The 25579-nt window shown below is 41.6% G+C and overlaps 1 protein-coding gene across 1 annotated transcript in view; it reads left to right on the plus strand.

Moving 5' to 3' along the window:
• LOC104159740 (myosin-4-like) overlaps positions 1-24551 on the plus strand; it is a gene marked incomplete at its 3' end in the record, with an annotated part of 33922 nt that extends 9371 nt beyond the window's left edge. Inside the window, exons 16-39 of the mRNA XM_009697730.1 lie at positions 701-774; positions 1320-1407; positions 3546-3663; positions 5104-5227; positions 6083-6219; positions 7488-7743; positions 9602-9844; positions 11448-11624; positions 12281-12426; positions 12515-12605; positions 13377-13766; positions 13859-13985; positions 14400-14518; positions 15225-15421; positions 15936-16119; positions 17026-17191; positions 17981-18105; positions 20079-20387; positions 20474-20677; positions 20760-20885; positions 22009-22179; positions 23694-23798; positions 23878-23973; positions 24417-24551. Coding sequence (XP_009696032.1) covers positions 701-774; positions 1320-1407; positions 3546-3663; positions 5104-5227; positions 6083-6219; positions 7488-7743; positions 9602-9844; positions 11448-11624; positions 12281-12426; positions 12515-12605; positions 13377-13766; positions 13859-13985; positions 14400-14518; positions 15225-15421; positions 15936-16119; positions 17026-17191; positions 17981-18105; positions 20079-20387; positions 20474-20677; positions 20760-20885; positions 22009-22179; positions 23694-23798; positions 23878-23973; positions 24417-24551 — 3908 coding nt within the window. The remainder of the gene's footprint in view (positions 1-700; positions 775-1319; positions 1408-3545; positions 3664-5103; positions 5228-6082; positions 6220-7487; positions 7744-9601; positions 9845-11447; positions 11625-12280; positions 12427-12514; positions 12606-13376; positions 13767-13858; positions 13986-14399; positions 14519-15224; positions 15422-15935; positions 16120-17025; positions 17192-17980; positions 18106-20078; positions 20388-20473; positions 20678-20759; positions 20886-22008; positions 22180-23693; positions 23799-23877; positions 23974-24416) is intronic.
• Positions 24552-25579: the final 1028 nt, after the last annotated feature.

The following is a 25579-nucleotide window of genomic DNA, read 5'->3' on the forward strand; positions in this document are numbered from 1 at the left end:
CCTAGGAAATACAAGGGATGAGTCAGCTGTAGTCCTTGCAAGTATCATCAGTATAAGGAAGGTGAGAAGAACAGCTTGTGGGGATAAAACTTTGGATAAGGTTTGAAGTTTGGAGCACAAAGACTCCATTTGAGTCTCGATTTAATTGGCTTCAACAAGTGCAGCAAATATGAAAAGGCACTGAGCTGCTTCGACTTGTATTCCTGAGACTATAATTAGCTTCCTGCCTTGGGGCTGCTATAACTCAGAACAGATCCCTATTCTTCATCTGGAACATTGGATTAGATTTTTCTAAAGAAGATTTCACTGCACTGATAAACAAATGTCCACTGCTGAGCCACATTCTTGTGGCCTTTCACCTAATTAAGAAAAAAAAAAATGGGGCTATGTCTATTAGTGAAAGCAGTGTGACTATTAGCACAGAGTACACTCTCAGGAAACTTATGTAAGGAGATAGCATCCATACCATCAAAGCCATATACATTATGATGCAATCTAAATTATGCATCTGAGACCAAATATACCATACACCGATCAACAACCAGCTAGCAGCAGTTCACTAAAACTCTCTTGCAGCAGGGGTCAGTATTTAAAATTAAAAAGTAATTATTTTATTGGTCCATGACCAAAGAAAGGAAGCTGAGGCCTACAAAACATACTGCTTACTCTAACTATTCACCTCCTATCTACTTCTTCCAAGGTGACAGTGGTGGTGGCAAGAAAGGTGCTAAGAAGAAAGGGGGCTCTTTCCAGACAGTGTCTGCTGTGTTCAGGGTATGTGAATTTCCTTTTAAATGAGCCATGCTTCCACAGAAATGATCCGAGGGATGGAACATCTCTCCTATGAAGAAAGGCTGAGAGAGTTGGGGTTGTTCAGCCTGGAGAAAAGGCTCCAAGATGACCTTATTGTGGCCTTTTAATGTATAAAAGGGGCTTATCAGAAAGATGGAGAAACACTTTTTACCAAGGCCTGTAGTGACAGGACAAGAGGCAACAGTTTTAAACTGAAAGAGGGTAGGTTTAGATTGGACATAAGGAAGAAATATTTTTTTCAATGATGAGGGTGGTGAGACACCGGAAGAAGTTGCCCAGAGAAGTTGTGGATGCCCCATCATTGGACATGTTCAAGGTCAGGTTGGATTGGGCTTGGAGCAACCTGAAAAATGTCCCTGCCCATGGGCAGGGGTGTTGGACTCGATGATCTTCAAAGGCCCCTTCCAATCCAAACCATTCTGTGATTCTGTAACTCCTTGACACTTGAATAAGAATGCAAATGCTTTGTGTCTCAAAGCTCAAATCCACATTTTGTTCTATCACAGGAAAATCTAAACAAGTTGATGACTAACCTGAGAACTACCCACCCTCACTTTGTGCGTTGCCTGATTCCTAATGAGACCAAGACACCTGGTAAGTCCATCATTATGCTCTGAAGACACGGGACTGACAGCAACTGGCCTGTTTAGCTTCCACACCAACTTCTTGCAGAACAGCTCCCTTTGCATCTGAAGTTCTTGTGGGGGCTGGCCTGTGGGACAGTGCCCAAGTAAACCTTCTTGTATTGTTTACCGTGACTGTAAAATTTTTAGCATTACACGGTCCACAACACTTAGTCATCTTTGCTTAATGTGTGTACAGAGTTGAAGATGATAGAGATGGGCTTGATTACAGCTGATGAAATTGTCTGTAGTGGGTAACATCATTAGCAAATCCCTAACAAATGCCTAGTTTTAAGGACCACTGTGTCATTCAGAACTGCTGGGTTCAGCCCAAGACCACTTATCAATTTCTAAATACTCAGTGTTAGGATCTGATTCACTGAGCTGGAGGACTGTCAAAGAAATCATACATTGTTTGTAGAATTCTAAGTACAAGCTGCTGGGTGCTGCTAGCACTTGGAAAGCATTTTCATATAAAGTTATGTATTTTCCTTTATTTAATTAAATAATAAACTCTCTACAAAGAGTTTAGTCTCTGAGAACAGTCAAGTCTGGAAATATTTTCATGTGGCCATTAAGTTAAAGTACTGGGGGAGAGACGTGCCTGTGTGGGTTTTTGGAGTCCAATCATTATGAGGTCTGATACTGGTAGAATGATCAGGTAGATATTGGTAGAATGTAGTGGATACAACAGGAGTACGAGGAAACAGGAGCTTAGCATCTGTTTAATCTGCTCAGGAAACAAAAGACCAATTTCAGAACATTTCTTACCTTTCTTAAGTCTGTCTGTGTAACCCTGAAGACCACAAGCAGGATTTAAGCAACACACATTCATAGGACATTCATATTTCAGCTATTCTTCTAAACTACTTTTATACTCAGTGGAGAGAAGTTGACATTTTAAGGTATGACTCATCTGGCCCCTTTTATACATCTATCTTAGTATGAGATGAATCACATCCTAGAAGAAACTTTTTCATTCCACTGGCTATAAACAAAGCCCAAATGAAAATGTCCACACTTCGTATCCTAAAGTGAAGAAAGAGGAATCCCACTGGGGTCTTGACAGTCAAGAAGGTGTAAGGGAGGAATTAAGGAAACCTACAAAAATAGAAAAGCATATTTGAATGAATGATTTTGCCAGATATGGCTGTCATTTTAATGTTCAATTGGTTGTTTTGACAAAGGTGACTCAGAGGTAATCTTGACTTTTGCCTTTTAAGAAACAGAAAAGTAGCACTGTGTGAGCAAAATTAAGGATGGTGAAGTGAAGGAAGAGAAAGCGGACATCTGATTTTTAACTGGTTTTAGGCTGCTTATGCTTGACTTTTCTAACAATTCCTTTGAGAACACCTTTACTGATTACACTGAAAAGATAAAGTTAAGGGTATGGACCATTCTGTACTAATTAATGTCTCTAGCAGCTGGTGGAAATTTCTGTATGACATGATTCCAAGAGGTTTTTATTTTGCCAGTCATACTTTGTTTGTAATACTTAGGAATAAGAGTTAGAAATACAGTCGATTATTGTATCCAATAGCTATTTTAGGAGGAGAAAGGTAATTCTTCCAATTTTAATCAACTGTCCTCTACAGGTAGACTGAAAGCTTTAAGCAACCTGCTTATCCACTCCTGTGTTGGAATCTATCTAGTTATCAAATTTAACCAAGTTTGAGTAGAGTCAGTATTTGCATGACAGATCCAAGGTAAAATCTTACATAATGTGAAAAGCTGATTGTCTAGATGGTACTACACTCTGCATTGTGCCACCTCTACCTACATCCAATGAAGATGCTGATGCTGTTGAAGACGTTTCAGCTCGTCTCCTAAAGCACACTCTCCTGCCATTTTTGAGTAACGTGGCTTTATGACTTTTGGCCATCGGCGACTTACAATCACCACGAGCCCTACCATTCTTAGTAAAACTCAGCTCACTGAAGCATCTCTGCAACTTGTATTAATTGAAGGCATGTTCTCTCTTCACTTCCTGCATCTTTAATCAAGAACTGTTTGAATTTTATGAAAAAAGGGAGGTCATTCTGGAATGCTAATATATGTGGATATTCTTTGGAAGAAAAGGAGAGTCATGATGGGTGTATTTTGTTTAAGGTGAAATGGACCATTACTTGGTGATGCATCAGCTGCGGTGCAATGGGGTTCTAGAAGGCATCCGAATTTGCAGGAAGGGGTTTCCAAGCAGAATCCTTTATGCAGACTTTAAGCAACGGTAGGTCTTCAGTTATTACTGTCTGTAAACCCACAACTCAGGTGACAAGTCTGGTGACATCATGGAGAGACACGCTCTGAATCAGATTGATTACTAGCATTTGAGGGAACCAAGTCATTAATACTGTCTTAGGTCACTCCAGTCTTCCCCTCTTTGATCAGACCAGAGATTTCTTGGTTCATAAGAACCAGTATCATTTCTAAACTGCAGTCAATTCCCGATGATTCAAAGAGATGCAAAATGCTTGTAGTGTAATGAATTAAGTAGTATTATAGAGTGCTCTTTATAAGTCTCCCAGAGTATAGATAGAAACTCAATATACGTCAGTGTAGCCTCCTTACAGTGCACTGACCAAGCATTCAAAAATCCAAGGCTTTGCTGGTGTCCTGTCACTGGCCTGCATCCCTATGCCTTGTGTTAAAAAGGAGATCATCTTTAAAATGGAGATGATTAAACTGGTTCATGTGAGCTCAGTTGCTGTAAAGTGCTGAATCAGAACTGACTGCTGTTATAATTAAATCTAACAGTAGCATCTTCCATGTTGAACTGGTGTGACAATGACCCAAGATCGATCTGAAAATGCCCTGCAACCTGATGTTCAGTAAGGTATTAGCTGGTCTCAATTGTCAAATCATAATTTGTTGTGACAGGTGAAGTAATCTATCCATAATGGCCATGGTCCAGAACCACAAAGTGCTTTATAGCTCAAAAGAAATGTGCTGAAGTTCAGGAGGAACTACAATGGAAGCCTAAAACAGAGAATAAATTCACTGCATCATTGTCACTGTCTTGATTTTTTCTCTTTCAAGATAGACTTGAAAATAAGAAGTGCTCCAGTGTGCAGTCACACATCCTCATTGATCTATCTGAAGAAACCACTTTGCAAGGAATAGGTAGTCTTGTCCATGACACAGGATTACTTTAATCATTAAGTTACCTTGCAAAATGCTAAGACTGCTGTTAGCATTTACAGAATAATGCCACGCCATTTTTAGTCCCAACTCAAGAATTCAGTGGTACAACTTGTAGAGACTGTGAGCTGTGCAAGATCTATATTCCCTTTGGAATATAGCTGATTTCTGTTAGTAGTTTTAATTAATCTTCAACTTTAATTTGAATAGTGTTCCTCTGATCAATGAAATAAGATGAGAAGAGGTTGACATGTTCTCACTATGTTCTTCCTAATTCCTGGACCCGCACTCTTAAGTATGCACATTAATTTCATATGTAACAACATACTTTGTTGTTACACAGCCAACAGATTCCTCTGAAGAGTAGACATGTCCCCTTGTCATCATGTTCTCTTCAGCCAAGACTGTCTAGATTACAGATGGCATATTCAGCGGCTTTTAGACAGCTCAGCTTCCGCATATTTTATAGGATGGATCCTATTTTCATCACCCTGTTTGCAACCAGTCCTCGCAATCTGTCTTACCACAGGTACAAGATTCTTAATGCTTCAGCCATTCCAGAAGGCCAATTCATTGACAGCAAAAAGGCTTCGGAAAAGCTTCTTTCCTCCATTGATGTTGACCATAACCAATACAGATTTGGCCACACCAAGGTAAAGCCCTTGTAGAAGAGTGAGTATAATTAATGGCAAAAAATTTTGTTCATTGAAAGTATTTCTTGCATACGAAATCAGCCTTCATGATGATTAGAAATGAAGTATACCACTAGCAAGAAGTACAGAAAACTTGTCTGGTTCTGGGAGTACGTGTGAGGGGTAGCACTGTCAGCCCTGGGAACACCATACTACCAGAATGACCCAGCATGGCTGCAACTAGAACTAGTGCTGCCCCTTTCTCCTGTCAGTTGAACACATTTATATCAGTGCATGATAGACAGACTCAGACAAGTTTGGACAGTCGAGACTTTTCAGGAGATTCAGGCACACACGCGTCTGTCTTCCATATCCAAAGCAGTGTTAGGTGGGACACTGATTCTCTGTTCAGCACAACCAAGGCAGTATTGTCTCTGGACAAAAATCCACTTGCCTACTCCACTGAACAGATGTCATCATGTATGCTTCTCAAGCCCTCTCTAAGTCACTTTACAGAGCAAATCTTGAGCCTGACACAGAAGGGTATAGTGCAGCAAAGAGACAGAGTAGGATATAGTACTAAGATGAAGGTTAACTCTTTGTTTTAATAACTACTGATGAGCTAGATGTTCCACAATCTATGCTGGAGTAGGCATCAAATAACATTGCAATAATGTGTTTAGATCATACATAGAGTGGTTTGTCATGAATCACAGGAACACTGAGGATATGAATACTGACACGAAATTTCTCTAGCTGTTAAACCTTTACTCTGCAGGCATTTTTCCAAAACTGCCTTGTACTACCCTGCATCAGTTGCCAATGGCTGTGTATCTGCGTAAGTCCCAAACTATTTGACCCTCTTTTATGTTCTAGGTGTTCTTCAAGGCAGGTCTCCTGGGACTCCTAGAAGAGATGAGAGATGAGAAACTTGTGAGCCTCATCACTCATACACAAGCTATGTGCAGAGGGTACCTCATGAGAACTGAATTTAAAAAAATGAATGAAAGAAGGTAATATAAGAAAATACTAACAATCATACTGCATCAGACCAAAAGTCCGGCAATGCAGTATACTTTCTCAGGCACAAAACTGTCCTTGGGAAAGACCCTTAGAAAGGCTAGGGGAAACAGAGCAAGCACAAACTAATAATTTCCTTGTTACAGCCTTCCAAATTCTGCCAATGGCTATTTAGCAATTGGACCATGCAGCTGGACCATGATATTTAGTATTTAACAATGAACCTTTTTCCAGGAATGCACTTACCATTTTCAACCTTTAAAAAACCCTGTTATGGAGATAGCCAACTGAACAAGTGCTAAGGTTTGTCTGTTTTGAACATGTCTGATAATTTCATTGGATCACATTGGTTTTGCTATGGAATGGCATATAATCACTCTCTGCTCTCCTTCTCTTTAATTTTCTTTCATGAGTCCATCATCTAAGATGAACAATTCTAGCTTGTACAGAGAAGGTACTCCATACTTTCAACCATCCCAGATAATCTTCCCATTTCAGCTCTCTCCCTTTGAGATGGGATGAATCATGCAAAATCTAAAGTGTAGGAGTGGCAGCACTGGGCAAGCCAAGTAAACTTTCTCAAATGTTGTTGACAAGTGAAAGCTTTAGGAGGAGCGAGGATGCTCTGCCAACCAAGTGCTTTTATTTGTAATACTCCGAAGAATATATTTAGCTCAGGGGCTTCCTGAGCGAGGGATGGTTTCTAAGAACTCAGTAACTCTTACTGGATTTCTCTGCAAGGAATTGTCTAATCTCCCCTTGAACTATGGACATCAACACCATAAAAAGATTTCATTTTTGTTTTCAGTTTCTGTCTTAGTAATTTCTAATATGGTATTTGCTATTTTGAGGGGCTCAAAAAGCATCAAGCTGCTGTTTCCACTATTGACCGTAACTCCCAGATTTGTAATCTCAGCAGCAGTACTTCAAGGATATCAGTTTTCATTCTGGTATTCACCTGAGCACTTGCACTTTCTTTGAGACCGAGGAAAGTCTCAGAGATTCCTAGGCAACATGCCAGAGAAGTTTGTCTGTTTTGGAGTATTTTTACCTCTTATACCTAGACATAGTTATTGTTCATGCTACTGAACCAGTCATTCTGCAATCAAGGGACTAGAAATGACTCTCTCATAAAAGCAAGGGAGGTGAGGAAAAAAGTCTTACGGAAAAGTTCCTTGAGGAAAATGCTGATGCTGTATGGTCAATAATCAGAGTCTGTTTCCAACCCAAGTCTCACCAGCCTCATAAACTGTGTTTTCAGAGAATCCATTTATATCATCCAATACAATGTTAGAGCATTCATGAACGTCAAGCACTGGCCCTGGATGAAGCTGTACTTCAAGATGAAGCCCTTGCTGAAGAGTGCAGAATCTGAGAAGGAGATAGCCAACATGAAGGAGGAGTTTGAGAAAACCAAGGAAGAGCTTGCAAAGTCTGAGGCAAAAAGGAAAGAGTTGGAGGAGAAAATGGTGACCCTGTTGCAGGAGAAAAATGACTTGCAGCTTCAGGTTCAATCTGTGAGTAACCTCCATATTCAGATTCACCCCTCTACCTCTTACTCTGCTGCTCTTTCCCTTCTTTTTCCCATTGTCCTTCATAAACAGACATGTAACAGGGCAAGATTGCCCACTACTTCGTATCTGGTCTTGTCATTTACACCTAAGCAAAGTGAGTACAAAGCACATATAAAACATTACCACCAGTAGGAATACAGGAAATTTTGATTAGGCTTCCATGTAAACCCACTTCACTATTAAGCAGTCACCAGTGGAAGAATCAGATGCTCCACAGTATAAACAATGTGCTCCTAACAATCGTATCTGATTCTAGATTAAATACAGGCTGTTCCCACATCTGCTGACTGCTATAACATGGAGTCAGGGCAGAGGTGCTTTTCTGTCAGAGACAGGACTGAAACTGTGGAACAAAGACTGATGCTTTTCTCTATAATACTGCTGAGTAGAGACTGAAGTTGCACAAGACAGGAATACTGTCAGGTTTTAAAAGGTAATAAGACACTATGTGGCCAAGAGCAGTCTGGTGCAAGTGGACCTGTCACTTGTTTCCATGTGCTTTTGAACCAGTTGGGTTCCGACAAGAGTCCTGTATTGTTTCAAGCACTGAGGCTGTAACTGTGCATGCTGAATCCTTCTTCAGAACTTCAACATAACCTCACCCAGTTTTCTGAGTTTCTTTGTGCCCTTCTTGGTACTTAATGCTCTGTTCTCCAGAATCCACTTAGTTTTACAAGCATTTGGGGCTCCACTTTGACCTCTTCATGGATGATATGCCAAAAAAACCCAGAAGCCCAGGTTTAACTAGGTTAACTAACTTCCAGGTTAGGATGTCTTTCAAAGCAGTCAGATTTCAGATTTTAGAACATAAAAGAACACCTAAGGTATGATCATTGCCCTCAATTGTGTTGTCTGACTCTTTCTCAACTCCCAGTTTCTCACTGTTTCAGTACTGGAGGAGTCCTTCCTGTCTTCTCACTACGTTCCGTTTTCCTGGGGGAATTTCTATCAACCCTGCCTGAAAGATTCCCCAACCACCACCTTCTCCAAGTTCATCCTCAAAAGATGCACACTCACTAGCCATGATTTTCAGTGCGCTATAGGGTTCAGTCAGAATCTGAGAGAGAATTAAACATACCATCTTCTGTCACTGCAGTGATGGCTTTCAGCCATAACTCTTCTGGGAGGCAACAGATACTTTTTCTGGTATTCTGCCTAGAATATATCATAGTAGCATTATTTTAGACAAAATTTTATCTGTTTATCATGTCTCTAAAAATGTTAGTTATAGTAAAAGTTGCAGGCTACAATACAGGTTTGACCCTGTCTTGGCTGAAAGAGAGGTTAGAGAATGATGGGAGCAAGGGTAGCCTCATGTAAATAAAGTGGGAGAAGTAGTTTGGGGACAGACAGTCTGACCTGTGTCATTAGAGTTGGAGGAACTTATTAAAGATAGAATCATCCAACACTCTATGAAAGATGACTTTGAAATGCTGTATGTTTTACAAATGCACACCTAAGATCATGTTTCCATGAAATACAGTTTGCTACCCATCTATTTAACTCACTGATTCCTTGTAGGCTCCCTGTTATGACTCAACCCCATGAGTCTATTGCATGGTATTGTAGTCAAACCATCTGACCAGCTGAAAGGAAGTGTGTCTACCATGGGATTATGGTCCATTCTCCTAGCCATGACTGAGGAGGACAGTTTCCTCATGATCGAATCGTGTACTGTGATTTGCACAGGAAATTCTGCCCTGACCTGTGTAATCAATTTCTTGGAGATGGCACTTGAACAACATATGTTACCTTTTGTCATCTTAATGATAAATTAATGTGCATTCAATATGTTTGACAGGAGAGTGAAAATCTAGCTGATGCTGAAGAGAGATGTGAAGGACTCATCAAAAGTAAAATCCAGCTGGAAGCTAAAATTAAAGAACTAAGTGAAAGAATGGAGGATGAAGAGGAGACGAATGCTGAACTGACAGCAAAAAAGAGGAAACTTGAAGATGAGTGCTCTGAGCTGAAGAAAGATATTGATGATCTTGAACTGACTCTGGCCAAAGTGGAAAAGGAGAAGCATGCAACAGAGAATAAGGTGACAGACAAATCAGGGAATTACTCTTCCCCAGACAGTTTCAGTTTTGTGGAAAGTTGCAGTCATTCCTAAGTGCTCTGAATGGAAGTGGTACATGCCCAAGGCATAGGAGAGAGGTATTGCCACTTAACCACCTGTGACAAAATTTTTTGTTAAAATTATAACTTCCTCTTAGAAAAAATATTTTTTCTATGACAGTTCAAAAAGAGTTAAGAGATTGTTATAGTGCTTGATAGAGAATTTCCATATTTGGCTATTTGCAGTCATAAGGAACCAGTATATTTTGTCTCCTGCAGATAATGGGGGAACTAGTATGCTTGTGAGTAGTTTAGCACAGAATGGTTACACTGGTCCTTTCTTATACGCATTGAGGAGAACGGCTTTTGCACACGTCAAATGTTTTCTTATAATTCTCTTATACTTAAGAAGCCCAGGTCTCAGCTAGGATGGACATCCTTTCCTTCCATTGACTTGATGATACGATGAGAGTTCTTCCTGACTTCTAAGGTTCAGACTGTCAGTGTAGCAAGGAGGGTCTATATCAGGTGGTCATTAACTCATTTATCTCCCAGTAAAAGCACAGGTCTCATCAGGTACATCTCAACAACCAATGTGAAGAGGCAGAATTGAGATATATACATTAAAATTCAAAAGCCCACGTCTATGGTGACACTATTCAGTCCTGCTGTGGAAACAATACTAGCAGAGTTATAATTAGAACCTTGAGGTTCCCTTCACTGCCATTACTGAGAACAATACTGGATCCTAAGTTTGCAATTGCAGATATGTTGGATATTTCTACGCTAACACTTAGAGAAATCTAGCTGGTGCTGGATATTAGGATTAGGGAGTGTCTTATCAGATATCAGGGCCATATAGCTAAAGCAATTAGGAGAGTGAACTTTCCTTATCCCTACTGTCAGGCTTTCCCATCTGAATGAGACAAATAGGAAGCAAGGGTCAGGCAGGCTAACGCACAGCACCTGACGTGTTTAAGATAAGGTTGCTGGTGTGCAATGCTCCACTGAATTACAATGAATACGTTTCCAAGATAAAGCTAGCACAGCTGCTATGTCCAGCAGCCCACACAGAAGCTCCTGCCCTAAATTCTTGATCACCTGTTCCAAGGGTATGAGGTTCTCTGTCATGTTATTGTGTCCCTTTCACTTTTACAGAAAACTTAACATGTCTTTAGCTATGCTTGTCACTTGATAATATATTTTTAAAGAACCTCACTTGCTGAGAATTTAGAGCTGTTTGCCTAGCAAATATATTACATGTAAGAAATAGGTTTTTTGGACAAGAGCAACTCAGAGGGCTTTTGTAAATCCCAGTGGGAAAAACTTGCAGAAGCAAGTGAAGATCTAGCACATGTTCCACTATAGAATTCATCATAGTCAAAAACAACTAAAGCAAGAATTCCTGTCGTTGCAGGAAGAGAGAGGTGTGACTGTCAGGTACTTGTTGCTACCCTCATCATCACCTTCTCTGGAGAGCATTTGACTACATCCATGCAAGATTTTGCAAGGGTGCACTCACTTTGTTCTCAGTCTGTCATTTCTCAAGGCACCTCCTCATAGTGTGGATGCTGGCTGTCTAACAGGTTAAGAATCTTACTGAAGAGATGGCAGCTCTGGATGAAAGTATTTCTAAACTCACTAAGGAGAAAAAGGCCCTCCAGGAAGCCCATCAGCAGACACTGGATGACTTGCAAGTTGAGGAAGACAAAGTCAGCACACTCAACAAAACCAAGACCAAACTGGAGCAGCAAGTAGACGATGTAAGAAAAAAGTTTTTGGGTTGTGTAGGTGGATGCTCTGATGGATTAGAAGAGACTAGAAATCTGTAGTGAGGAGTATAAGCAACACCTAAAGCAGCCAAGCCAGCTCTAATAATTTCAGCTAATAAATCATTGCCATTTGATAGGTTATTGTGGAATCCAGCACATCTTCCATCCTTCCCTGCCCATTTAAACTATGTTAATCACTGGGTATTTTGGCATTGCAGACTTTTGTGCCCTGTTTTAACCAATTAGCCAGAGTAGTATATCTGTGGCAGTTTGACGTTTGCTGCAGAGTTATTTGTGGTCTCTTACTGTGCAGTGTGTATATACTCTGGGAAGTTATGAACACTGGGAATTTGTCAATATTAGCAGTCTATATGCTAGGAACTGCAGCCACTGGAAAATTTTAATTTCTGTATTTTTCAAAAACTTGCATTTCAACTGTGCACAGCCAAACTGTGGACAGCTTAATACCTGAAATGAAATCATAATGGCAACTCTGATATTGCAGCACAGGTGGAGATGAGAAGCATATATAGGACCTTATTGTTTTCTCTATTCATCGATTTCCAACTCTAGTTAGATTTTTAAATCAAGAATAGTTACTTTCAAAGTATAATTTATGTGTTTCAAAGTATGTTTTTGTGTTTTAGCTTGAAAGATCTCTGGAACAAGAGAAGAAACTGAGAATGGACCTTGAGAGAGCACAGAGAAAACTGGAGGGAGATCTGAAAATGTCTCAGGATTCTATCATGGATCTGGAAAATGATAAGCAACAGATGGATGACAGGCTAAAAAAGTATTGCACTGACTTTTTTTTGCTCTCAATTCTAAAACTCAGATTTTTATCTTAACCATATTGAATTTGCATTCTTGTTCTTTAACAGAAAGAATTTTGAAGTTAGCCAGCTGCAAAGTAAAATTCAAGATGAGCAGGTTCAAAGTTCTCAGCTGCAAAAGAAAATTAAGGAGCTTCAGGTAAAGTCTAAGAGTTATTGATATTTTTAGTAGCCGAGCACAAGTTTCTTAGAATTAATTGATATTTATTCTTAGACTGTTCTACAATAATATTTTCCTTCACATGCATAAAACAATTAACATGCACTTTAGGTGCCATTCCCATCTCAGAGCAATTTTACAGAAACTCTGGCCTCTAATCATACATAACTATGCAAGAGATTTCTTAAGTGAAGCTTGTGGCAGGCTTTGAAAATGGATCAGATACTGAGTATAACAGTAGTGAAGTAACTGAGAATTATTTTTCTAAGAAAACAATAGAATGTGACATAACCTGTCATGATCAGGACAGAGACCACATTCTAAATGCAGAGCCAGGAAGACAATTCTCTTCAGTGCTGTTGTCCCACAGTTGTTCATCTCAATGTTCCTTCCATCTTGTTTGCTGATGGAGAGAGGACACTGCTTTGTTTTGGCCTGATTTTTAGGAAATCTCTGAGAAACTTGGATTTCTTTACCTTTTCAAGTGACACATCCCTATTTCTTCAGAAAAGTGCAATACGAGATCCTTCATAACATAATAAATCCATTCTGAGCTATAACATAAAATGAAAGATCAGATTTTATTTCACTGTTGTTCCAAAACTGAATATTGCAAGGCAGTGAAATTTCTAGTGGTGCTTCACTCTCTGTGCTGATATAAATGGATGTGAATGTTTGCTCTTTGTTCCTTAATGATAATTTCAAATCTGTCTATTCAGAAGTCATCATTTAACCAATTAACTTTCACAGGCTCGAATAGAGGAATTGGAGGAAGAAATTGAGGCTGAACGTGCAATCTATGCAAAGACAGAAAAGCAGCGGGCTGACCTCTCAAGGGAGCTAGAGGAGATCAGCGAGCGCCTGGAAGAAGCAGGAGGGGCTACTGCAGCTCAGATTGAGATGAACAAGAAGCGTGAGGCAGAATTTCAGAAGATGCGTCGTGACCTCGAAGAAGCCACGCTGCAGCATGAAGCCACAGCTGCTGCCCTGCGGAAGAAGCATGCGGACAGCACAGCTGAGCTTGGGGAGCAGATCGACAACCTGCAACGAGCGAAGCAGAAGCTGGAGAAGGAGAAGAGTGAGCTGAAGATGGAGATTGATGACTTGGCCAGTAACATGGACTCTCTCTCCAAAGCCAAGGTTGCTGCACAGGAAGAAACATTTCTCATCATTACCACTGTTCCTCTGAACAATTACATGAGCTGAAGGATATGCTTTCTATCTCTTAACAGAGCAATCTGGAAAAGATGTGCCGATCTCTCGAAGATCAGTTCAGTGAGGTCAGAACCAAAGATGATGAACATATGCGACTAATTAATGATTTGAACACGCAGAAAACACGTCTACAGACTGAGAAAGGTGTGTCCCTAGATGAAATGTAACAGTCCTGTGCCAAGTACTTAAATATGCTGTGTGAACGCCTGTGTATTTTGTAATACATTTATCACTGGATGATCTGAACAAAACTCGGACTGTAGAATTTCCTCCTGGTGGCAGTCGTAGAAACTCCACCCAAGGAAACAAAACCAAACCAAAAGAAGCACTGTCAACCAAAATGAATGTGTGAGTTTATGGTTAATTCATCCTCTTTCCTTTGATGCCAGCATAACATTTCTCTTTGATAGCTTTTTCCTACTGGTAGGAATGAAATTGCTAGTCTCCCTTCATTTTACCACATTATATCTTGTGATCACTTTCCATATGACTAGCTCTTCTCATTCGTATGTTTTATGTCTCGTACCTCTGTCTAAAAAAATAAACTTTTCTTGTTAGGTGAACTTACTCGGCAATTGGAGGAGAAGGAATCCTTGATTTCTCAGTTGACTCGAGGCAAACATGCTTTCACTCAGCAGACTGAAGAACTGAAGAGGCAACTAGAGGAAGAAAATAAGGTGACTTGTTTTAATTTGGACCAACAAATTGTAAAATAAATCCATGAGCTTAAACAATAAATGAGATTCCTCCTCAGAGAAAGGTGGAGACATAGAACAGTGAAACTTTTGAACTTTGCCTTGGACTATAACACAGAGAAGAGACATTAGAAATTAAAGGAAGTCAGTTTAAGTCCTTCTCATCATGCTTTCTGAAGTTCAAAAACATGAGAGAAGTGAATGAAAATAGGTCTGTGTGCATACCTTACTGCTACAGGAAATCCCTGAGGCAAAGAAAACAGCAGCAGCCAAAAAAAAAGAAAGGGAGCAGAAGTGCAGGCGTATCCTGGGTTAGATATGAAAGAACAGTTTAAAGTTTTTTCCACCTTCAGATAAACACCAAACTCTACCTGAAAAGCTTACAGGGAAACTTCTTGAGAGATAATTCCTACCTTGCCTGTTGCTGAATTTCTTCTGTCTTTGCCTGAATCACTTGGTGGAGATACGTTTGAGAGGCAGTACCCCAGACAAGAAGGACAAGTGCCTGAACTTCTTTAACATCAAGTCTGAAACACAGAGTCCCTAATGTTATTCACTTTGCTCCTTCTGTTACTCTAGCAACTGTTGCACATGGGCAGTGAGATGTGGACTTTTTATCAAAATATAGTTTAAAAATCCAGTCACAAATTGTTAATGTTTTGACAATTTATATAATTTTACTATCAAGACCAAGAGCGCCCTGGCCCACGCCTTGCAGTCTGCTCGCCACGACTGTGACTTGCTGCGGGAACAATATGAGGAGGAGCAGGAAGCCAAGGGGGAGCTGCAGCGTGCCCTGTCCAAGGCCAACAGCGAAGTGGCCCAGTGGAGAACCAAATACGAGACGGACGCCATTCAGCGCACAGAGGAGCTGGAGGAGGCCAAGTATGTGTAGGGGTGGTCTGGAGCAAGTAGAAGGATATTTAAGTATAAACATGAGAATGAACTGGCGGAAACCAGAGTATGCTTGTAGTGGGAATATGCAGAGCAGTGTGTTTTGTAATGTGTTAGGAATGAAAAGAAGAGTGAGTAGAGGTTTAAAGGAGGAGGAGTAGATGCTTGGTAGTGTCTACAGAAAGGAGAATTCCAGTGAATTAACTGTGCAGTTAATCATAGTAGTTGAAAAATCACATTCTTTACATTGCCAGTATTGAAAGTGTGTTTCTGGTTCCTTTCCACATTGGTATAGTCTACTTCTTGGGTAAGAATTCTCCCAGCCTATGCATCGCTCCAGCGTGCTGTGTCATTCCAGGCTCCTATCGATGCTCTCTGTTCACACCATCACAGCTTTCAATATTGCACTCTCTGCCCATATCTTCCATGCCAAACTCCCTTCCTGTCCATTTTCTGAAAATGTCAGAATTTTCCTTCTCTCAGCACTGGTTGTCTCATCCTGCAGAAAGAAGCTTGCTCAGCGCCTGCAGGAGTCAGAGGAGCAGATTGAGGCTGTCAACTCAAAGTGTGCTTCACTGGAGAAGACAAAGCAGAGGCTGCAGGGGGAAGTGGATGACCTCATGATTGATGTGGAGAGGTCAAACGCAGCCTGTGCAGCATTTGATAAAAAGCAGAAGAATTTTGACAAGGTTCATTCAAAGAGTCTGCCAGAACTGAACATTGTTAGACATTTGATAGGCCAGGCCAAATTCTGAAATTACAAAAGTCCTGCACTCACAGTAAGATAAATTACATTTTATCCAAAGCAAAGCTATGGTAAGGAGCACATAACAGGACATATAGTAATGATAATTTCACAGTGTGAGTAACCCCAGATGACCACAGCAATCAATAAAGTAGCTTTCTGATAGTTTTAAAAAGTATGAAGTCTTCGCAAGGGATATTGGGAGGTTCCATATTTAGTCTTTGATCAGACTGAGCAAGTATTCCCACGCAAACTAACAAGTCCTGACTTTTGCCTGGTGCTCATCTGCCAGCCTTGAATTTGGGCTAGGCAGAGTCTCAGACTCCTTTACACAATGGCAACCTTCACTGCCTTTAATAACATTTAAAAGAATCAACACTGTTTGACCAAGTGATGTTGCACAGCTCTGTGCCTTGGCCCAGCCTTGTGTGAGTGAAATAGGTGAATGTGCTAAAAAAGATACCCTGCAAGGCTGTGGTATCAAACTCGGGAGACAATCATAGAATATGATCTTTCTTGGTGGGTTGAGCGCAAGACCACTGGCTCCAGCAATAATAAAAAGGCTCACACAGCCTCATTCAGACTACCCACATTGTGTCCAGGCTGGTGGCAAATCAAACTCCTGCATGAGGGCTTGGGGTATGCACTAGTGCTGGCTGAAGAGGATAATTTAAGTAGCTTCCAGGAAAACATCAACAGTACATATCACAGTGAATTGATTTTGACAGGCAGAGAACAGTCCAAAGCAAAAGATTGTCAGACAGGCCAAGCCTCTTGTGTTCTTGTCCTGCAAATGTGCAGAAACAGAACTGTTGCAGAATGGGTCATTCTTATGCTCCTGTTTCTCCAGGTCCTGGCTGAATGGAAGCAGAAGTACCAGGAGAGTCAGGCTGAGCTGGAAGCTGCTCAGAAGGAGTCTCGCTCTCTTAGCACCGAGATCTTCCAGATGAAGAACGCATATGAAGAAATACTTGATCAGGCTGAGACTGTCAGACGGGAGAACAAGAACCTCCAGCGTAAGTACAGATCTCTATCAGCTGAGATCCACCATAAGTCCTAAGATGCTTCCATGTTTCTGGCTACCAGAGTTCTGCCTCTTCCCAGGGTTTTGTTCTATATGGTCTTCCCACAAACTCAGATTAGGCAACTTTCTTTTCTGTTCAGCTGATCACAAAGTCACCTGTAAGCACATGCCTACAGATTATTACAGCATCCTACTTCCTTATGGTATTCCCCCTTCTTCATACCATCATAATCCCATTCATAGATAGGGACCAAATTAACTGAATGGACAGAAATGATGATGAAACCAGATACTCATTTTTTTCAGATTACTTCAGTCATTGCCATCAGAAAAAATCTGGAGGGCTGTTGTCTACCTCCTGATTATTGGAGGGCCATGCAGCTGTGGCACAACAGATTGGCATTTAATAAGCAAATGATAAGGGAAACACAACTCAGTTTCTTTTTGTGAGCTGAATGATCCCTGGGGAGTATCTGAGGATAACGACAGCAATCAAACAAGACTGTCTCTGGAGATGTAATTTCACTATCCAGAGGAAGTTGATGTTATTCTCTGAGCTCACTCCAGTTGGTCCCTCTCATTTTCAAATTGCACACTGAACTGGAAATAGCAGATAATCAGAAATAAAGATTACACATGAGAGAAGACCTATTATTTCTCCTCACTGCTGCATCACATTACATCATTATCTCTTCCATCACTCCCACTGCCAAACAGCAACTGCAGGTGCCATTGACAGGATTATCTAAGATGACTTGACTGTGTGTTTTCTGTGTTGCAGAGGAAATTTCTGATCTGACTGAACAGATTGCTGAATCCGGAAAAGCTAATCATGGACTGGAGAAAGCAAAGAAGCAAATTGAGCAAGAAAAGTATGACCTTCAAGCAGCATTAGAAGAAACAGAGGCAAGTGCTCTCAATAAGAGGGCTTGTTTTTAGAGAGATCATGAATGAAGAAAATTTGGAGATTATATATTGCTGTTTATCCCGATACAGTCACAAAGGTGCAGTATGAGAGCATGAGCAGACCAAAGAGCATAGGGACTGCTCCTCTCCTGTACCAATGTGGCATTCCTTGCTGTGCTATCATGCACAAAAAACCTCAGTCCCAGACTAAAATTGAGCTCATTCTGCACCACCTGTTTGAATTTGCTCCTGTGAAAGGCTGAAGAAAGGTCATTTGCTTTTCAAAACCCTGACAATTTTTGTTTTCTAGTCAAATTAAACAAGGATATTTTCAGACCAGGTCTAATCCATACTTAAAAGTCTTCTCAATGTCACCTCCTGTTCAAAGAAAGTTGAATGTTGAAGAGAATTAAGATTGTATTTCTTCAGTTCCTTCACTTTCAATGAATGGGAGTCAGTAATACATTCAAAGAGGAGTCAGTTTGCAGGACATGGGTTCTGATGAACATGGAGAGATTGCTGGCGATCAGCTGAATCTTGGAAGTGCTGCGGGTACACTGACATGCTTTACTGACACGCTTTACTGACACAGAATGCATACCAGGTTCCACAGTTCCATGATTTTTCAGTCTTCCTTATTGTCTTTGGCTATCCCTCAGCTTTTCATAACTTTAAATCTTACTTTTTTCCCAATTCATGACAGATTGCAGTGCTTTCAGCTCCCTTCTGTCTGAGTTCTGCCTTTGGTTCCCTATCTGCCCTGACAGTCTCTTGGTAAAGCTTTTATTACTTCTGTATGACCATATCTCATTCTCCACAAAATATCTTTGAGAGCACTTCATGGAGCTGCCCATGGTATACCTAGGGCAAACATAGAGATACAGAATTAATTTAGTTTGGAAAGGATCCCTGGAGGTCTTTAGTCCAACCTCCTGCTCAAATCGGGGCTAACCTCAAAGACATTATGTTGCTCAAAGCCTCATCTAATTGGTCTTTACAGTTTCAAAGGATGGAGATTTCATAGTATTGCTAGTCAACTTTTTCCAGTGCAGCATCATTCTCATGGGAAAACATTTTTATCCTTATATGCAGTCAGGATTTCCCTTGTATCAAGTTTTGATTGTTGCCTTTTGTGTTTTTGCTGTCCACCACCAAGAAGAGCCTCACCTTATTTTCTCTGTAACTCCACTTAGGTAGAAAAAGAAGTAAACAACAACTGACACATCTCTCATCTTTAGATCTCACTAGATGGGCAGGCAGCAGGTGCAAGAGTTATAGTGGCCATGCAAATCCATCTGCTCTAATTTATGCATCTAAATATCATCAGTCTAATCTTGACATTAGTCACCATAGGCTCATTCTAGAATAAAAAAGCAGAAACAGGCATCTCTGGAGGGTCTGCTCTTGAAAGGGATGCCAAGGCTACATCAACTGTTTCATTCTCTGGATGTGCTTATTTCTGTCCACTGGTTGTAAACACCCAGCCTCAGGCTTTTAACTCCTAGACATCTGAAGCTAGATGATAGGAGTATCAGGAGGAAAAGGCTGTATGGAAAGGGAATATGCTCACACAGTAACTGGGACGGGACGAAGTGCAGAGCCCCTAAGCAGAATTCAGCATGGAGATGCAAGAGAAGGCAAGTTTCTACTGAGCATGAGGCTTGGCTGTCCTACTTTATGTTTTTACAGGTTTTGTTATCTCTGTAGTGCCAATATATCCCTCAGTGCTCAGACCTTGTGGTACTGGAGGCATTTTCCTAAGGAGTCTTATTCCTAAACTACTGATTAATATCCAGCTGAGGTATAATGACTCTTGCGTATGGCAATAGCAGTCAGCTTTTTCAGGACCTTTTCTAAAGGTCCACAGTAAGGCAAATATATCTGTGTTTACTGTCTGTAAAGTGTCAAAATTCTGCACGGGCATTTCCCAGTAATGGACACTACAGAGACAAATGATATTTCAACCCTGCCAGGGCTCTTTAGAACATGAAGAGGGAAAAATCTTACGTGTTCAGCTGGAGTTGAACCAGCTGAAGTCAGATGTTGATAGAAGGAGTGCAGAGAAAGATGAGGAAATTCAACAGCTGAAGAGGAATCACCAGAGGGTATTAGAGTCTATGCAGACCACACTGGATGCTGAGATCAGAAGAAGAAATGATGCTCTGAGGCTGAAAAAGAAGATGGAGGGAGATCTGAATGATATGGAAATACAGCTGAGCCATGCCAACTGTCAGGCAGCAGAGACACACAAGCACCTCAAAGCTGCGCAAGGGCAACTCAAGGTAGGGACCCCAAGGGCCAGTGTCCTACAGGTCTTTACCACTCACTGTGCTTGCCTCTGAGTCTCATGGTGCTTTCACTTTCAAAGGATTCCGAGCTCCATTTGGATGATGCTTTGAGAGAGAATGATGACCTGAAGGAGCAGCTTGCTATGGTAGAGCATAGGAACAACCTGATGACAACAGAAATGGAGGAGATGCGAGCTGCTATGGAGCAGACAGAGCGAGCCCGGAAAGTTTCTGAGCAGGAGCTGATGGATGCCAGTGAGCGAGTGCAGCTTCTCCACTCACAGGTATTTTTTATGTCCTTTATAATAGGTATGTGGGAGTGGTGAAATGGGGTGGGAATGACCCGGTTTTGGACTGTCCCAACAGAACACAAGCCTCCTCAACACCAAGAAAAGACTGGAAGTGGACATTACTCATTTACAGAATGAAGTTGAAGACAGCATTCAGGAAGCCAGAAATGCAGAGGAGAAAGCAAAGAAAGCGATCACAGATGTGAGTCTTCTTGCTTGCCTCTCTTCCATTTTATACTATTGCAGTCACTTTTACACTTTAGAAAGGCGGCAATCAGGTGGAGGAGAACCAATTCTTCAACACAGGAACAGAAAATATCAGTGACACAATCCCTCGCACATGGGCCTCACACAGCCTCTACCCTACCGCTTGCCATGGAAGACTCCTTTAGTCTAGGTCCTCTACTCATGTTCTGCTAGCAGTTTGTGTTGAATTGGCATTCTGTCTCCCCCTCCCCATACCCACATTCACTTTTGCTTCCAGGATAAATGTAATAGACAAGACAGGACAGATGGTGGCAAAATTGTAACAAAAGTCTGAACCAAGTCCTGTTTAGACACAGCACAGAAAAGCAGAAATTAAGACTAAAATCATACATGCTTCCATACAAATGCTAGACGTAAGAAAGAAGACAGAATAGAAATGTTTAATTTAAACAAGGCTACAGTTCCACCGCATCAGAAGAAACAAATCTTAGGATGATCTAGGAAAGATATATGAAAATGAAACAAGTCATGGTGGACCTGGGCCTGAAGTGCTGTGTCTAGTTCCAGTTGCCCGCCAGTGGCAGTGCTGCAGGTTCCCCTCTGCCCTGTCACATTGGTGACAGCTATCCATCCCGAATTCTGAAGATCTCAGCGAGCACAAGCTTTCCATTGTAGTTTGACATACTCGGGGGCATTTCATTGGCAAAAACTGCTTGGGAGTCTGACTCTTCAGCAAATTTAGGCACCAAATGCCCAGATATTCAAAATCATTTGAGAGCCCAGAAATGCAGAGTGCTAGCTGGTGATACTTCAAGATGCTCCTAATTTCCACAGACTCTTAAAAAATGAAACTTTGGTACTAAGTCATTTGCATGCCTTAATCATTTTTTTCTTGTCATCAACCCTGCCAGTTCTCCAAGGCAGAGTAGTTTTAGAAATACAGATACCGAGGAACAGTGATCCTCTTTATATGACAGACCCTTAGCAAAGCCATGGGCACTGGCTGAGAAGGTGGAGAGCCATACACCAACATGAAGCTGGGCATTGGTCCCAGGGAGAGTGCGGAACTACCAGGGATAGGGAGGCAAATTTGTAACATAACTGTGCATTACAACCAGGCAGCCATGATGGCAGAAGAGCTGAAGAAGGAGCAGGACACCAGCGCCCACCTGGAGAGGATGAAGAAGAATCTGGAACAGATGGTGAAGGACCTGCAGCTCCGTCTGGATGAAGCCGAGCAGCTGGCACTGAAGAGTGGAAAGAAGCAACTCCAGAAACTAGAGGCAAGGGTATGATGAAGACTAGGGTAGGCTAAGGTCAAGCTCCTGAGTGGGCCCTTGGTTGCTGGAACCTCTTGGGAAGTTTACAGCAGGGACAACCCCAGGTATCTCCAGGAGGTTTGATAAGAGTTACACTGAGCAGTCTAACATTGCACTGTGGGTGAGAAACTTGAGAATGACCTCATAAAAACTGAATGGGCAAAATGGTGGCAGATGAACATCAGGATAAATATATACGGTAACTTACCTAGGGAAAAATAATTTAAAACATACTTACTCAGGGATGAACTTGGAACTGGCCATTACAGCCCAGTCAGGAGATCTCAGTCTCATCCATGACAGGCCTCAGAAGCTGTTTGTTCAATATGCAGCAGAAGTAAAAACCCAAAAGAGGAAAAAATTTGGGCTTCATTAGGAAAGGCACTAAGAACAAGACAGAGAGCATCACTTGCCACTATATTAAATGTACCACATGCAGTTCTGGTCTCTGCAATTCAAGAAGGACCTGACAGTTAGAGAAGCATCCAGGGAATGGCAGCTGAATGGTGGAGCCTTATGAGGAGAGACAAACAAGGCTAGGACTCTTCCGTTTGGAGAGGAGATGGCTGAGGGGAATGCAATAAGAGTTTACAGAATCATGACAGCAGGACCAAGATGTATTCTGAATGGTAATGTACAATATGAGGGGTAAGGACACATGATGCAGATCAGGATATCTTCACCCGGAGATTAGTTTAAAAGAAATAAAAAAAAATTTCAGTGGGCACTGAAATTCTGGGACCTGCTGCAATGGGAGGCTGTAGAGGCAGCTGGTAGAAGGTTCAAAAGGGGACTAGAAATCAGCAGGTTTATAGACATACCTAAGGGAACAGGCATAGATATGCCTCTTACACCTCTAATCTAATGACTGTGGAAGCTGGACAAGTGTGAGGGGAGTAGACAGCAGCCAGGTTTCCATGTTGTCCCTAAAAAGTATATGTTGCTGCCACTCCCAGAGGCAGAGCATTGCGCGAGATGGACCATTTGCCTGACCCACTTATTGCGCTCTTAACTGTTCCTGTTCCAAAATACAGCACAACTGACTGGCAATTACGTGCTCTTGGCTTTGAAAGGAAGTATCCACACAGAAATAAAAACATTAGTGTCCAGGTTTGACTTATATACATGGCAGAAGAGGCATGGAGCTATGCGAGGTTGTTAAGGACTATTCAGGAGGATGGGCTGGACTCAAAGATTACGAATTAAACAGATATTCCCCATTTACCTGGTGAATATTGAGAGAACCGTCCCTTCGCTGTTTCAATTTCCTTTTCTATGACAGATTTAAGCCTATTTTTGACTATAAAAGTCCCAGGTATGCATAGAAGTTCCTTCTATAAATAACTCTGGATTCACAGACTATGGAACCACTAATACAGCATGGCGAGCAGTTTTTAGCTAGTCTAGCCCCAAGAAGCAGCTGCAGGAAGGATCAGCAGCCATTCTTGGCAGCTTGCTGTCTTCACCATGATACTGTGTTTCAGATTAATGAGTTAGAAAATGAGCTTGATGCTGAGCAGAAACGAGGAATAGAGTCACTGAAAGTGACTCGCAAGTATGAACGAAGGCTGAAAGAGCTCACTTACCAGGTATTTCAAATCCTCTGCCCTCTTACATGCATCACCTCCATCAATCTTCCGAGGCTGACTTGATTGTCACTTCCCACAGTCTGAAGAGGATAAGAAAAATATTCTCCGTCTCCAGGACCTGGTGGACAAGCTGCAGTTAAAAGTGAAAGCATACAAGAAACAGGCTGAGGAAGCTGTGAGTGCGGGACTCTTTTTAAATCTTTGTGGGCCCTGGGTGGAGATTTCCAAAAGGACTGGGATCCCAAGTTCATTAAGATAATTGAATACTAAGTTTGATAGGGCAGCTATGGCCACTGCCTTTGAATATTCCTTATCTCATACAGACTTACGGCTCACAACAGAGCAGGCACAGCTGTAATTATCCTGGAGTTGTTGCACTTTTCGAGCAACACTAGCCAATTTTCCCAGCTGGAAATGAGCAGGACTAATTGTTCTGTCCCCAGCTAAGTGCTCATGTTGTTGACAGTACTAGATAGAAATGGAGTGCTGGCAATGCAGGGATGTAGCTGTGAGGCTAACTAGTAGGTGAGGTTACTGTGGCACAGCCATAGAGTGTTCGGTTAATGGCAACAGGGCAATGTCACTCTGCTTCCACTGATGGCACTGCATGACTTCCAGGAAGAACAGGCAAACACTAATCTTTCACGATGCCGCAAGACCCAGCATGAGCTGGAAGAGGCTGAAGAACGAGCTGATATTGCTGAATGTCAGGTTAACAAGTTGCGAGCCAGAAGTCGTGATACTGGAGGACAGGTGAGTTGGAGGGCTGCAGAGAAGGATTGTTCCTATGCAGCAAGTGCCACAAAGATCTCTGCGCAAAGACCTGGCATCCACAGCTGTATTCCTCCCACTCTTGCACTGGAGTGTCCTCATAAAGCAAGGCCAGAAATTGGCACTAATTCAAAACCAGTGGGTTTTGAAAGTCTTTTTGGTGCCTCCCAAGAGACAGACCAGATATGATCGACTCTAAGAATCCAGGTCTTTCAGCGGAATTGGGAGATACTTGTTCTTTGCCAGTAATATGGCAGAATATTTGCAATAGCCACAGACGTGAAGCAACCCCACAAATAATTCAATTACTCCAATAACCTCTATATTATCTTCCTTTTTTTATATTTAGAAATCTGAGGAATGAGGTCCCTGACCAGAGCTGCAGCAAGCTCCCTTACAATACAGACTTCTGCGCATCCAACAGAGATATTCGTTACTTACTTCAAGTAACTAGGCGTGCATGTAACTGATCTTTGCCCTGGTCATATTTAGTCAACCCTAAGTAGAAGCTGTGAGAAATAAAAATAAACCTGGGTGATACTCTGGTGACTGTAAGGACTATCAATTTGTTATGAGATTGGCAGTGAGCATTTGTGAATGGAAGTAGCATGTACGGCGGCAGCAGTTCCCAAAGTTCAGGTTATATCCTACGCAGGGAAAAGAGTTCCCAGGGCAATAGGAACACACTCCTCAGTTGTTCTCCACCATTTCAACTTTCATGCTTGAGAGAAGCTAACAGTTAAACAGGAAAAATACAGAAAAGCTCTCTCTGGAAGACTGTAACAATACCTGTGACGTGAACTGCTGCCTTCTGCCTTTGCAGTCCATGGCATAGCTCTGTGAGGATGGGGAACACATCTCCTCCAGACAGCGCATATGCGTGGGAATCTGCCACGAGTGGAAAGAATGGGTGGGCATCAGCACCCTACACTGTCTGTCTGTGCGCAGTGGGATGTGTTTGTGGAAGGGAGGGAAAAGGAGGGTATCCGCTCCATGCAGTGTACGCGAGG

Source organism: Cariama cristata, unplaced genomic scaffold (assembly GCF_000690535.1).
Source record: "Cariama cristata isolate BGI_N322 unplaced genomic scaffold, ASM69053v1 scaffold4603, whole genome shotgun sequence".
Taxonomy (NCBI): Eukaryota; Metazoa; Chordata; class Aves; order Cariamiformes; family Cariamidae; genus Cariama; species Cariama cristata.